We start from the raw sequence: 14,058 nt of genomic DNA, 5'->3' as shown, positions 1-14,058 counted from the left end.
CATGGTCCTTCAGAGAAAGTCTTTGGCTTCTGAAAGGAAAACGCTTCCAACACCTTTCCTCTTAATACTTGAGTCTCTAGCCCAGTACAGATATTTTCTGCTCAAAGAAAAAAAATTACTTGCTAGAACTAGTGATTGTTCTCACAGGCTAATCAGACTTAACCTTCTCCCCATTATTAAGTTTCACAATAAATACATCTGAATTTGAAAGGCATAATTCACAATGAGAGACACAGTCACAGTTTGGAGACAGGCAATGTGAACAGCCACTACTCCCAAGCCTCAAGCTTGCTTTCTGAGGGCACTTCACCCTGAAACCCCAGAACACAAACAAATATGGAAAATACTTACTTTGTGGAATATTGAGACAAGTAACCACCTGTGATACAGGGACTTCCAGACAATAGAAAAACAGGAGGTGTGGGGAAATGAAGGAAAAATAGATTAGTTAAGACATCCTGAATATTACTGTTTTGTATTAGTAATGTTACACAGTCTCCTTAAAATAATCTCTGTGTGATTTATCAAGGACTACAAAAAAGTAGTACAGAAAATACCTACTACATTTAAATTGCTGTGATCACATGAAAAGGTTTCTCCTTAGAGAATTTCCCCAGCAGAGAAACTGAACTGAACAGGAAAGAAAATCTGATGTGGTAAACTAACACAAAGTGCTTTCTTGGATACCATAAGTACTGAATAGTCTATGCTACTGTTTAATAATGTTTCATTTGCAGTTCTAAGAAATGCCCAGGGTTGGGAAAAATGGCTTCAGTGATTCATTTAGACATGCTGGCATCTTGATAAACATCACTGAAAAGGCAGGCCCTATGGAGCTGGGTATTGCAAACCAGTTGCCTGGCTTCTGCAGCTATAATGTGACTCAAGATGACCTTGTCTCATTTTTAACAACAGCTAGAGCAAAAGATTGATGTTATATATACATCTATACACACACACATACATACATATGTTAAGGTGATTTTGGTTTTGTTTTGGTTACAAGAGAATTAAGATATTTAAATTTCTAATCAGAAGCTTAATCATTTACAGCCCACACTTATTTCCATTTTAAATCCTATGCAGTAGTTAAGAGGACACTAGTGAAATAGAAAGAATTAAAAAGGCACATCGTTCTCATGTGGTGACGAATACAAGCAGATCAGCACTGTGGAAAAGCTTGGAATATCTGCAGTATAAGGCAAGCCCTAGAAGGTCAAGAGTAAGAATACAATTTCCATAATTTCTGTCAATCGAGTATCCCATATCTTCCTCTGACTGGTATTAGTTTAAGTCTTGTCAGTGTCAAATGACATAGTAAGAGGATAATATCTCCTCTGGCAAAGGTTTGGCAAATAGACAGGCTCAGCTACCCTGAGGAAGCTGAACCACACTGTCATACCATCTGTTTTTATTTAAGAAAAAAACACTACCGTTCAGGCTTTCTGTATGGTACCTCTTCTGTGTGCGAGAAAGAATTTATCTTTGAAAGGAATGCAATTTTGCTATGAAAATCTAAGAATTTTTTTCCATCCAAGAATTTTCTGAGTAACGAAGGTCCAGCTGTTAGTCACAGCCTTGCATTAAGTATTTGCTGGCCAGTCACAGACAGAGAAGCTTCTTGAAAAGTCTGGTGTCTATGGAAGAGCTGTCCAGAGAAAAATCCTTTCCAGCAGAAGCCATGTTGACAGGTAGGAAAAAGGTAGTATAAACAACAATAAAGCAAAACACAAAGCTAAAAAAAAAAAAAAAAAAAAAGCTTTATAATAGTCATATCACTGCTAAGACCTAAGATGTAGTTCACTAAAATGAATGAAAGCCTGTTCATTGACGGATAAGTGGTTAAGAAATTAATCTGAAATACACTTCATGTCAAGATGCATCTTAGACTTACTATTTTCTTCAAGGATTTGGAAAAATATTTGATTTGAATAAACCCAGCAAAGATTTCCCTGCGAGGAATGAAAAACGTTTTATCTACATAAGCTTACAAAACTGAAAATGAAACAGAGGAAAAAAAGACAGACAAAAAAGAGAAGACTAAGAAGAATTTCTGAAATTTTGAACTTTCATAGATAGCCAGAAAAACTCTGCAGGTCAGAGCACTAAATGTTTCAAAACTTCCCATTTATCCTTTGGCAGCAGCACTAAGTCCTCACAGGGGGAACAATGCCAGTAATTTTCAAGATCTTTACTTTGAATCCCACATGGTCTATACATTAAGTAGAAAAACGAAAGTTGGCAAAAGTAGATGAAATTATCACAGTTCCAGATTTGTACTAGCTAAGCTGTCTAACTTGGGCATAGTAAAGAATACTCCATAGGGAAAAAAGTGCTGCACTTTTCATTCTTTCAGTTTCTTCAGCGGAAATGAGAAAGTGGCTGTTTTCTACTTAAACCCCACCTGAAATTTCCTGAAGCCTCAAACTAAAAAGCTAACTTGGAAGAATAAATACTCTTTTCAAGAGGCATGGAGAGGGCAACACTGCTTTCAAAAGCATTTATAAAATAGTGTTACTTGATGCTTATTAAGTGTGAGACAAAAAATATACATTGGTGTGTGTCCCTCGCCCCCCCAAAGTACATTTAAATTCCTTGGATTGTATCAGATTTTCTACTTCAAAAGTAATTTCTCTTTCTGCTTTTGTCTCTAAAATGCTCTCAAAAGGTACCAATGATAGTCAGTATGGATCAACTGGAGAATGTGATGTGATTCTAAGTTTATCCTATGGGGTATGTCTTAACATTCAACTCATAGGAAAAGAATGCTTCGTTTATACCACATCCAAATTTCTGAAGTAACATGGGACCTCTCAGGCTACTCCTGAAGTGTTTGTCCTTAAAACAATGTTACTGTATTTCATATACTTTGTCAACTGCAATTCTTTTGGAAAATAAAACAAAACAAAACAACAACTTCACGGGAATTCTTAAATATCTCAATGATATTTTTATTATTCATTTAAACAGACTTGTACATCACACAGAGCTTAAGAGCATGATTATAAAAACCAGTCACTATCCCCTTTTATTTTTTTTAGATCACAGAAGAGTTTAAGAGCTGAGTAATTTACACAGAGGTGATAGCACAGATTCTCTGAGGTCTTAACAATAATAAGTATCTCATGAATCTAATTCTCAAAGTAGATAATCACAAATGTAACTAGGCACAGAAGCCCTATTAAGGTATCCTCATTTATCTTTCCAGAAGTCCTTTCTTATCACATTACTTGATACCCTCATGTGTACAGTTCTGAGTTGCCCAGTCTTCTCAGCCCACTCTGTACTTTCCACAACACACAGGGCAACTGCAGAGACCCTTTTTTCCAAAACAATGTCAGACCCTCAGGGAAAGTCTATCAGATTGTGTAAGTATCTTCTCAACACCTATGTGTAAACAGAAGTCATCAGATCTTCAGTAAAGGCAGTTTTTCCTTCAGAATAATAATGAACAGCTTTTGTGAGAAATGTAAAGAGCCAATATGCTCAATACAATACCATCGTGTAATTCCTTCAGAGATTAAATTACAACATTAATGCTTCCTACAACAGTATTCATATATAGTTAATTGGCTCAATGAATAGGAAATTACATGATTTATTGCAAAGAGTAGATTTCTGACAAACAGGTATTCAGAAGTCCAGTTTGTTATTATTTTATTTAGACAAAACAAGAGTTTAATGTTTTCATGCAACATTTGCACTTAAATAATCATAACTAACAGCAGAAGTAGTTAAGGAATGCACTAATTATAGATCTTAGTGAATATACAAAAAACCTCAGCATTATAGGTTATACAAAGTAAAGAACATCTTAAATACTTCCCCAAAATACTGCAGCAGCCGAGACACAGTGATATGCCTTACAAGGGCATAGGAATGTAATTTAGAAATCACACGGGAACTACCCATTTCCTTTAAATTTCACAAACAAGACAAAAGCAACATTCAACTCCACACACTGATTTTTTCAAGTTATGTCTATACAGTACCTTGAGTTTTATCCAAATAGTAAAAGTACAATATGTCGTTTATTTAGTAAACAATTATGCAGTAAATCTCTATTACATTTCTTCCTTGGTTTTACCTGAAGTAGCCATGTTATTTAAAAGAGGGCAGGTTTGGCACTTTTATACTGATGTCACCAATATTAATATTTCTTGGGATCTCTGGCAGATTCATATTCTTTACAGCTGAAACAGCCCGGGCTGGAGCTCCTGCTAAACCAGCCTGTGTATAAAGTGAGGGAAAAATGCAAGTGAGACAAATTGGTCACAAGTAGTTTCACTAGCAGTATACACAGACAACTAACTTTTCAAGTATTTCAGTGGTTACACAATTAGAAAGACCAGATGGTAATTGTGTTTGGGATGAAATGGGTTACTTGGAAATATTAAACCAGAAAGAGAAAACAGTTCACACATTCCTTTTTATATGGCAAAACACATAATGTCAACTTGATGAAAAAGTATACAGGGAGGAACAGGAGGCTTCTCCAAGTATGTGTAATGTGTAGGTTATAGAACACAGAATGTAGAGGTATTTGAAGTCCAATGTGTTGTCTTTGTCTCTTACCTATTCTGAAAGTTCACATGGTTCACAGTTCACTAACAGTGGTCACAGGTTCAGAACATGTAACCTCAGAGTAACAAGCTACTGAATGTCAGTTGTACCATATTACTAATCTAAATGAATATATACATGTATGTGTATATGAAAGGTACTTCAAGGTGGCTTAGCTGAAACTGAAAAGGATAAACACCTTACATTTGTGGGTGATAATGAGCACGCAGACAGATCATTCCTATAGACTAATTGGAATAATCTACTGTCCCACAGTATCTAATTATATGCTAACATATCTGCACCTTCAGGCACACTACAACAACATATAATAATCTGGTTATGCCAAATTAAATGTTGAAGGACCTATTTTCTATTAAAGACCTCTACAGCATGTAGTCTCTCTTCACTTAAAGCCAGAGGCTTTCTGTGTAAATATGCAAGTTCTACAATACCGAACAATGTTCATTGCCGACTTCCATCTAGTTCTACCTTTTAGATAAAATAACTGCCAAGTTTACACACTAGAGTATATCACTGAAATGTGAACAAAGATTATTTACAGCTCAGAGGCCTGAAGACATGCAAAACAAGATCTTTCCTTATTACTTCTGAAGAACACCTCTTCAAAACCTTTCCATTTTAAGGAATATTAGAAAAATGCCATTAATTTAGTTACTGTATTTGATACTGTGTAGAAGAGGTACTATTCATTTTAAGTATGGAAATGTTTCTCCTACAAGTTCAGATTTTCTGTGGGTATTTAGAATTAGTTGAGTGGTTTTCAATCAGGTTTGCCACAAAAGTAAAAATAATTTTGTTCTTGCTGGGAAAAAAATCTTTGAAGATTTTAAAAACAGAGTTCTTATTTGCATAAAAATACATTATATTTCAAATTCTGTGAATATGTTAAAAAGTTAACTTTTTATTTTGATGTTGTCAAAGTAGAATTAAAAATATTCAAAAAGAAAGAAAAGCACAAAGTGATTTTCAGAACGACTACAGTTTTAGAGTGTGGCATCTTGCAGGCCCAGTAAGATGGAAAAATCCACACAAAACAAAGCAACATGCTAAGCACTGGTTAAACAAAAGATTAAACCTGTAGAAATTGAAGGACTTTCACTACAAGTGTCAAGGACTGAATAAACCAGTGCATTTGTAGATAAAATAATTCTGAGCAAGAAATACAACAAAACAAAAGAAGAAAAACTCCTGGAAAAGTTAGCATCATATCTGTTAATTAAATAGTATTGGTAGGTGACTATTGTTCAAAGTATAACCTTTTCAGATTCCTGATTTTCACCGAAATTCACTGCAATTACAGGTATCATTACTGAGGAGTACACTGGACTTCCATGGTGTCCACCTGCACTACTGCAGAGAAGGACACAAACACCCCATATACTCCTCAGATAACAACTCTACTTACTGAAGCATGTTAGAAAAAAAAAAAGAAAAAAAAAATTCTTCCTTTTACTACTCTCCTGTAAGAAATAAATATAAGATTTCCATGGCATAAGATTTCCTCTTAAAATCCTACCTACTGTTCTCCTTCTCCCTTCAAAAACATAACCCATAATGAAAACAAAACCAATTAAAGCTTCTCATTTTGAACTAATCCTAAAACATCATAAATCCCTAGATTCTAGTCACAGAAGGATTCCCAGTACCAGGAACAGAGACCAGAAAGCCATGAGTCATACATCACAACACTCCCCCTGCCAGACACTCACACATGAGACATGCCGAAGTTGGGAGAGGCATGTGGGGTGGAGGAGAAAGCTCAGGAAATCTTAAATCTCTAATGCCACCAAGTAATTTGCTCTCACTTTGGCTCAAACATAATCCAAATTAACAGTTCTCAAAAGTGCAGACTAAATAAAACTCAAAAAGTGCAAAAAGCTATTTTCAAAGCCTCTTTTCCTTGGTTTCCCTTACTATCACCAAGACTGTCTGGTCATTCACTTCAGAGGCTGTTTCAATTGCAATACCTTCATGAAGGGAAAAATCTGGACCTAAGATTAGTAGTATTAAAAAATGCAAGTATCCTAAATTTACATTCCTGAATCTGCAATATCTTAAAGTAGCAGCATTAGACACTGCAATTTGGTGCTATTTATTAAAAAACAGTGCAGAAGACATGAAGCTGCTCAACACTGTCCTTTTATATTTGATAACTTGGAAACACTAATTTGAAATCAAGAGGTAACTACCAGTGAAGTTTCATCACATGAAGCAGTAAATGCATTTCCATTTTATTTGGTTCTAGCCTTTAAATTTTTTATTAGGTAACTGGAGAAAAAATTCTTTAAGCAAAAATGAAAGTGGGGCAATGTAAACTGTTTTCCATAGAGAAGATGAAAATACTAATAAAGTAGTAACAAAAGCAATGAATTATACAATTTGTAACTGAAACAATGGGAAACCAGAAGAATATCGTTAAGTGATAGACGTGGTCCACACAAACAGGCATGGCTGGCAATTTGAAAGAGAGATGCCTTCTAGGTGACTAGGATGGAGATTCCTTACCCTAATTTAATGGAAGTTAATTATTCTTAATGGACAAATAAAAGTTTTAGTATAACTGGTCATTATTTTTACCTACCTGCAGCTATCCTCTTTACACAGACTTACAGTCCCTGCCTCCCGCCCCAATGGCAAGGATACAATGGAGACACAATTGAGAATTATTTAAAACACCACAGTTGACATGACCATTGCCCTTCCACCCCCTTATGCAGTCACGACTTCCAACAGTCACATTTCACGAGGACCGTTCTGGATCAGGATCAGCGAAGATCCCTGACAAAAGTACTGTGAATTTCAGGTATCTTTTTTTTTTTTTCCCCCCAGTCAGATTGTCTTTCACTATCATTTGCTGGAGTAGAAATTTTTAAACTATTACATTCTCTTCTCCTATAATTCTCTGTATTAAGTGTATTTGTAATTTAATGTATACATAATATGCATATCAGAATGGTATTTATCAGAATTAATGTCAACCCTATCAAGCACAAGACAGTCATATAGTATTTCTAAGACAGAACAAACAGCCCGTAAAAATATCGAATAGATAAAATGACTGAAAAGTACTTAAACTCCCAAACTGTATAACTAATATATTATTTCAAATGCTATTGTATCTGAATGTCTTAGCATTCCTTTTTAGCATGTTGAAGAAGCAACCAGTATGCAGTTCTTCCATTTACTTATAATTTCTTTTACAGAAAGTGAACCGTATTTACACACATGAATGTACTAAAAGAAGTACTTCCAGCCCAATGTGATTTAAGGAGTTTTACTTAGGTACCTGATTTAAAGAGCCAGCACCGTAACAGTGAACTGGACAAGTTTCAACTGCCTTTTTTATCAAATAATTTGCAGGTAAGTTGGTGAAGTGCAAAGAAAAAAACTGTTTCACTTGGGGAAACAAAACAAAACCCAAAACAAACAAAAAAAAATCCCACCACAACAACATCCATGTAGCAAGTTTTAAACATGCAATGAATGGTGAATAGTCTGTCACAGCAAGCAAATGACTTAAGCAAGTGAAATGAAACTTCTAATGACATATTAATGAAATTTTGGAAATACAGTATGAATTGCATACAGGTGGTATTAGAATAAGCCAATACAATTTTTTTGCCACAGCTGCTTTGTATTCTCCATTTCATTTGTTATTGAAGGTTGTACTTTTATGTTGAAATGCTGTATGTTAAAATTTTAGGTTCAGTTACTGCAAAAAACGCTTCTAAACATGCTCATATACCTTTAGAGTGAAAGAGCAATGGCATATATGCAAAACAATAATGCTATTTAAAAAACTCAAATAGACACATTTAACAATAGAACTTTTATTCTGCTGGTTCTAGTCTATCAAGTGAGAAATGTGAGCTGTTTTTACTTTACTTGGGTCATTATTTATCACTACAGAAATTAATTTCCTTCATTCTTATCATCACCCTTTCTCATAATGCCCCACTGATAACTTTACATGAAAGTGATCCCAGAAACATTATTGTACTCTTTAAAAAGAAATTCAGATCATTTGGAGAAAGTATTGCACATCACAAATGTAGTTAATATGCATACACAAATAGAAAAAAAAAATTCAAACTGTCATCCCAAACAACTCTACACAGAGCTAGCTATCGCTAAAATAAACATATAAAAATATACAGGCTACTGGAAAACAAAATAATGAAGGCTAACACTTTGCAAAATAAGCCACCCTTTTCCAGATATTTCAGAGGTACTAGGACCTTTCTGCTGCTGATGTTTCATACCAACGCTTCTTTCCAGAACAAGTATGACTTCAAAGCAGCAGGGTTATGAAATCATGAAAGGATGCAATACATAATACAAAGGAATGATCATGTCCCCTACTTATGAAGTTAAATAAATGAACATAATTAGAGAAAAAACAAAATGAAGTCTGCAAGTATATCAAAATGAGGCCAAACAGATAAGAAGACTTAAGACATACTCTTGGAAATTTTAAGCACTTGAATCACAAAGAGAGTAATGGATGGGAATGATTAATTATTTGTTTCTTTGTTTTTAATTGCCAGACCCAAAAATAAAAACAGAATATGTGTGAGCAGAATAGAGAAAAAGAAAAGTAGCTTTGCACAAATAAAAACAAAACAAACCTGAAATCAAGCTCCCTAGTGTTATGATGAAATACACATTATATGTTAAAAGTACTGACATATTAGGCAGAGGAAGGTCATTTGCTTGTTTTTCTTCACGTGCTATAGCATACTTCAAATTTAGGTAAAATGTTTCATACTACCCAAAAATATTTCTTTTGCTAATGCTTTACAACTTAGTGCTACTAAATCCAATTACGGAATTATCTTTGTTAAATCTTAAAGTTATTACATTACCTTATCCTAGAAAGATCATATAAAAGTAAAGAGGAAATCTATTAATAAGTTAAACAAACTTCATCTGCTTAAGATTCCAGCTATTTAAAATACCTGCAGTTTGAATACACAGATACTTACAATGAGTGGAAATGAATTTTGAAGTACTGCTACTAACATCGACTAACATTGCAACTGTTGAGCTGAATTAAATGTTTCAAACAGCAAATGACAGCAGACAATGACCATAAGCTGAACTTCAAACATAAATTTTCCTCCTCCTTTTTCAGTTCCTTGTTAATATTCACATTCAGTGACAGCAGTTACCAAGATTTCTTAAAGCAAAATCAGTGATTCAGATTGCAAGGGCAGCAAATGTACATTTGAAGCTGCGTACATGCTGACAGCCCTTCTCATTTTATGTTTGATATACTTAAGGTTCAAAGATCAACTCTGGTATTTCTGCATAATTAACACAAATTCCACTGATAATTTTATTCTGTATGTAGAAAACTATTTGAGTTGCTTGGTTTGTTGATTTTGGTGTTGTGGGCTTGTTTGTTTAAGTTACATTCACCTGAAACTTATTCTGAGACTTGTCTTTGTAAGCAGGTAAAAGTTCAGTGTTTTCACTTGGAAATACTAAAAGGTGATGCTGTAGAGTTCATATTACCTATCTTAGATTATGAGGTACAAAACTCTCCCAATAGGGAACCTATTTCTGTTACATCATCACATCATATTTTGTTATCTGTGTGTTCAATTTTTATTCATATTAGTTTTACAGTTTTTTTGCTAATATTCATATAAGTTTCTTAAACAATGTTAGAAAGAAAAGTTAAATTCTAAAATGCAGGAAGAGAAATAAAATAAAATATATGATGTCAATGGAATGCTAGTAAAATACACTATAGCCAATAAAAAGATGAGGGAATTACAAGAAGAAACTAGCACAAAAAGTAGGCTACAAGGACTAGTATGGGTATTTTTACACATAATTTTTGAGTCTGGCCTACATAATTTATTGCCTTTGACATCATTTTGCTTTCCCTTTTTGTTAAAAGTACATTTTTTTCTAAAAGTCAGCAATACCTTTGTCTACCTGTCCTGTCTGGGAGACTGAAAGATAAAGGTCTGTAAGAGAGAAGAATGGAAAGAGCTAGAAAAGATCAGGAGGTTCGGAAAAAATGAGGTCCAACTTAAAAGTCTAAATCACACACAGTTGAACACTCCAAATAGAGAAGAGGTAGCCCAAGTTCACCTATGAAACTTCAGGAGGCTCTGGATAAAATCCCAATGATCCCTCTCCCAAAAATTCCCTCCCTTAATTACAATGATCCTTTGGCTTTAGGAGGATTGACCACAAATCCATTCACAGATAAACACTAAACTGAAAGGTAGGGAAATGCATTTAAAACAACATTTCTCAGGGTAGAAATAAAATTTCCTTTGTAGCCCATCCAAGCAATGTAAGAGCTGAATCAGAAATCAAAGCTAGGGACTCCCGCATAGTGGTTTAAGTAATTAATCTTTGTTGAAAGCATTAACAAATTCTTTTACTTGATAGCTTTGCTCAAGTATTTGTGAATTTAAAAAATGCATTTGACCTTCTACACTGAATTCTAACTGAAAGCCTGTTTAGAAACCTAATACATAACTAAACAAATACGTGATGTCAAATGGTTAAACATTCTAAACTAAGGGAAGCCAGGTGGGCACAATACAAAATTTACAACATTTCTGCAAATGTAGCTTATTACAACTTTATAAGCTTCATCATTTCAGCTACTAAAGACAATTTTAAGCAGCTATTTTAAGGATGCAAAAACTATGACGTAATCTAACAAGGCAAACAAACAGACTAAAGCAAGAGTGCTGTGGCATAAGTGGCAGTCTACAATAACACAATACAATATATAATTTCTAAATATAGAACATAAAAGTTCTAAATTTTTTCCTTTTTTTTTTTAATTAAAGAAAACTAAGAAGATCCACTAGTTTTGATTTCTTAGTGACCAGCATTCAAAAATATTATCAACTGGTTTGGAATTACATGAACTGGATTTGCTCGTATCTTGAAAATACATGTTCAGGAAAGATATGTTCAAAGATTTACAATCTTGATCAAAAAGACAAAGGGAAAACAAACTTCAGGAAACTTCTATGGATATACATGAAACAAACGATTAATGATCTGAGGAAATCGTTACCAGATATTACGAAGTATCTAAACATTACAGTAACTGTTAAATTTGAAAAGAAACAGTCACTGAAGTAACAAAAAAAAAATGCATTTGTGGTGAGCAGATTGTGAAATGTTCTACTCCATCCCAGCGACCAAGTGTTTTAATTTATCACTGCTACTTCTTTACCTTCTATAATTCATTGCTGAATGTAAAGGAACAAGTTGCTATTTGCCTTACCAAAAACACATAGAGCTCAGAGCATGTGTTTCTCCTACCACCTATTTTTATACTAGAAGCATCTTAAAAGAAAGAATGACTGACTGATGAAAAATGGAAAACAGCAAGTATTGCAGCTGGCTGCACTGAAACAATGAGTTTCAGATGACTAGTCAGAGACTGGTCTACCACTGATTTGGCAGCAGAATACACATAATTAAAAATAAATACTTTAATGAAGTATTTTTAGGTAAAACGGATATGCACATAACACAGCTGACCAGCTGTGTAAGTTCAGCTTTTGCGACACTATGTTACTCTTCCATCAAATAAAGAAAAAATATGTATCTAGAATTATTCAAATATAGTAAAAAAACTTATGAGAATAATTCCAAATATTCATCTCTGTGACCAATTGTTCATTTTGAGTTTGAGAAAAATATTAACATTAACATTTTAGACACCTTCATAATCTACAATACAATCCTTTTGGATGTATATTGCTATGCACTGTATCATATAATACCTAGCTTTTTCCTGTTTTTCATAGTGCTGTCCTGTTGTTGGATAGAGTTTGGAAGTTGTGCAAAACAGACAATTAAATGTATTAAAAGACTTGAGGTTGTGCAGTCTGTGTGAAATTGCAGCATTAGCAGAATAGTATGAATTCTACAAAAAAAGGTGAAGAATTTATTTTTCTCTTTGTTGCAGTTTAAACTAGGAGGTTCTCTGGGTCTTCTAAAATGTCATTTGCCTCATATTTATGCCACCTGCAATATTTCAATCTACTCAGCTGACTTCAACTTTAGAAACAGTCTCCAACTCAAGCAAAGGTTTGTTTAGAAGTTCTAATATTACACTTCAAAAATCAGATTATGTGTTCTTCTGTGGAATGACTCTCATCAACAAGAATAAATCACAGACTTAGCTAAGATGTACTAGTAGTATTTTGGCTTACAAGGCGTGTCTGGTGATGTTAAAAGAACAACAATAGCCTGTGTCATAGTTGAAGTAATTCTAAAATCCTTTCCTATCCTAAGTTTCTTTCCTAAATACAAATTCAACAATTGTTGAAGTGAAAAAGGATTCCTACAACTTATGTGAGTATCCCTCAGACTGTTACAGGCATACACAGAATACCATTTCTCACTGTAATCTGTTTAATTGAAGACCCAGTGTTCAGATTACCAAAATGGCAGAATTCAATTTTACTTTAAAGGGTCTAAAACTGGGCTTTAAAGTCTATCTACTCCATTTCAGGCCAATTTATCATTTTGTGTTGCAGTACTATTGTGACACTAAACATGTGGCGATTTATTTCAGGTGCTAGAAACATACTAGCAGACAGGAATAGGTAGTCTTTGTATACACACTTTGGTTCTTTACCTGATTTCACTTAAGTGTTACGGTCACTAGTCCAGCATAACAAATACACTGGAAATAAGATGCTTTCTGCAAGAGAAACTTAGAGAACTACAGATGTATCTCAATAGCAATGGTGCACAATGCTATTAAACACAAATAACAAAAACTAATCAGTAGCAACTCTAATCAATTATTATTTCCGATGAAAAGTACAACATCCTAGCCTAATGATACATTGTCAATTTTTAGCATTATAAGCAAGCAGTTACATATACTTTGCTACTGAAGGGCAAAAAGTATTATATAGCATGCATTAACTACAACCAGAACTACAACTGTACAACTACTACAATTTTCGGTTCCAAAACTACAGAGTGCATCACTCTTACCTCAGATTTCTCCAGTTTATTTTGAGCATCAATCTGAGTGACAATTTCATTCATGTTCGTCTCCAAAACCATTCCACCCATGACCATTTCAGCCAAGATATTATGGACCTAAAAAAGACCAAAGGAAGATTTAAAAACGCAAAATGTCCTACACACATGTGGACAGATGAGATCTAGATTCGTAAATACAGGAATACATATATTCTGTAAGTCATTTAATTGTTAGCTATTTATTTAAAACCATTTGGGAACAAAGTTCATAACTTAATGTTTGTTAATTCAGTATCTAGTTCTGTTACAAACTCATCAGAGACACCACTTTGCTTATCAATGCTAGAAGAAACTTCCACATTCATAGTTCTTTCAGTACTGGTTTTCTGCCCACAGACTATGGACAGGAGTTCTAAGCTGCATCAATAGTGGTAATACCTGTTGGGAGCAAGTTCTACAACATTAAACAAAATGCTCACA

General features: G+C 34.1%; 1 protein-coding gene and 1 long non-coding RNA gene across 6 annotated transcripts in view; one reads left to right on the top strand and one right to left on the bottom strand.

The window, feature by feature from the left end:
* LOC136114927 (uncharacterized) overlaps window positions 1-13,542 on the top strand; it is a 29,039-nt gene extending 15,497 nt beyond the window's left edge. For 2 of the 4 annotated variants that reach the window (XR_010653157.2, XR_011736386.1), the window contains 3 exons: window positions 7,192-7,390; window positions 7,791-7,947; window positions 12,545-13,542. This is a non-coding gene — a long non-coding RNA (uncharacterized lncRNA). Of the gene's footprint in view, window positions 1-7,174; window positions 7,391-7,790; window positions 7,948-11,408 lie in introns of all 4 variants that reach the window. The other 2 variants (XR_011736385.1, XR_011736387.1) reach the window with 2 other exon arrangements.
* The window catches only part of AP3S1 (adaptor related protein complex 3 subunit sigma 1), a 34,064-nt gene continuing 22,933 nt past the window's right edge, over window positions 2,928-14,058 (bottom strand). Inside the window, exons 5-7 of one of the 2 annotated variants that reach the window (XM_071801899.1) lie at window positions 13,588-13,695; window positions 10,524-10,565; window positions 4,112-4,230 (exon numbers count right to left, since the gene is read on the bottom strand). In XM_071801899.1, coding sequence (XP_071658000.1) covers window positions 10,530-10,565; window positions 13,588-13,695 — 144 coding nt within the window. In that variant the 3' untranslated portion in view covers window positions 4,112-4,230; window positions 10,524-10,529. Of the gene's footprint in view, window positions 4,231-10,523; window positions 10,566-13,587; window positions 13,696-14,058 lie in introns of both variants that reach the window. The other variant, XM_065860653.2, reaches the window with a different exon arrangement.

The sequence above is a fragment of the Patagioenas fasciata genome, chromosome Z (genome assembly GCF_037038585.1).
Source record: "Patagioenas fasciata isolate bPatFas1 chromosome Z, bPatFas1.hap1, whole genome shotgun sequence".
NCBI classification, from domain to species: Eukaryota; Metazoa; Chordata; class Aves; order Columbiformes; family Columbidae; genus Patagioenas; species Patagioenas fasciata.
Note: the sequence above shows the minus strand (reverse complement) of the source record. Positions and strands in the feature narration are given on the sequence as shown.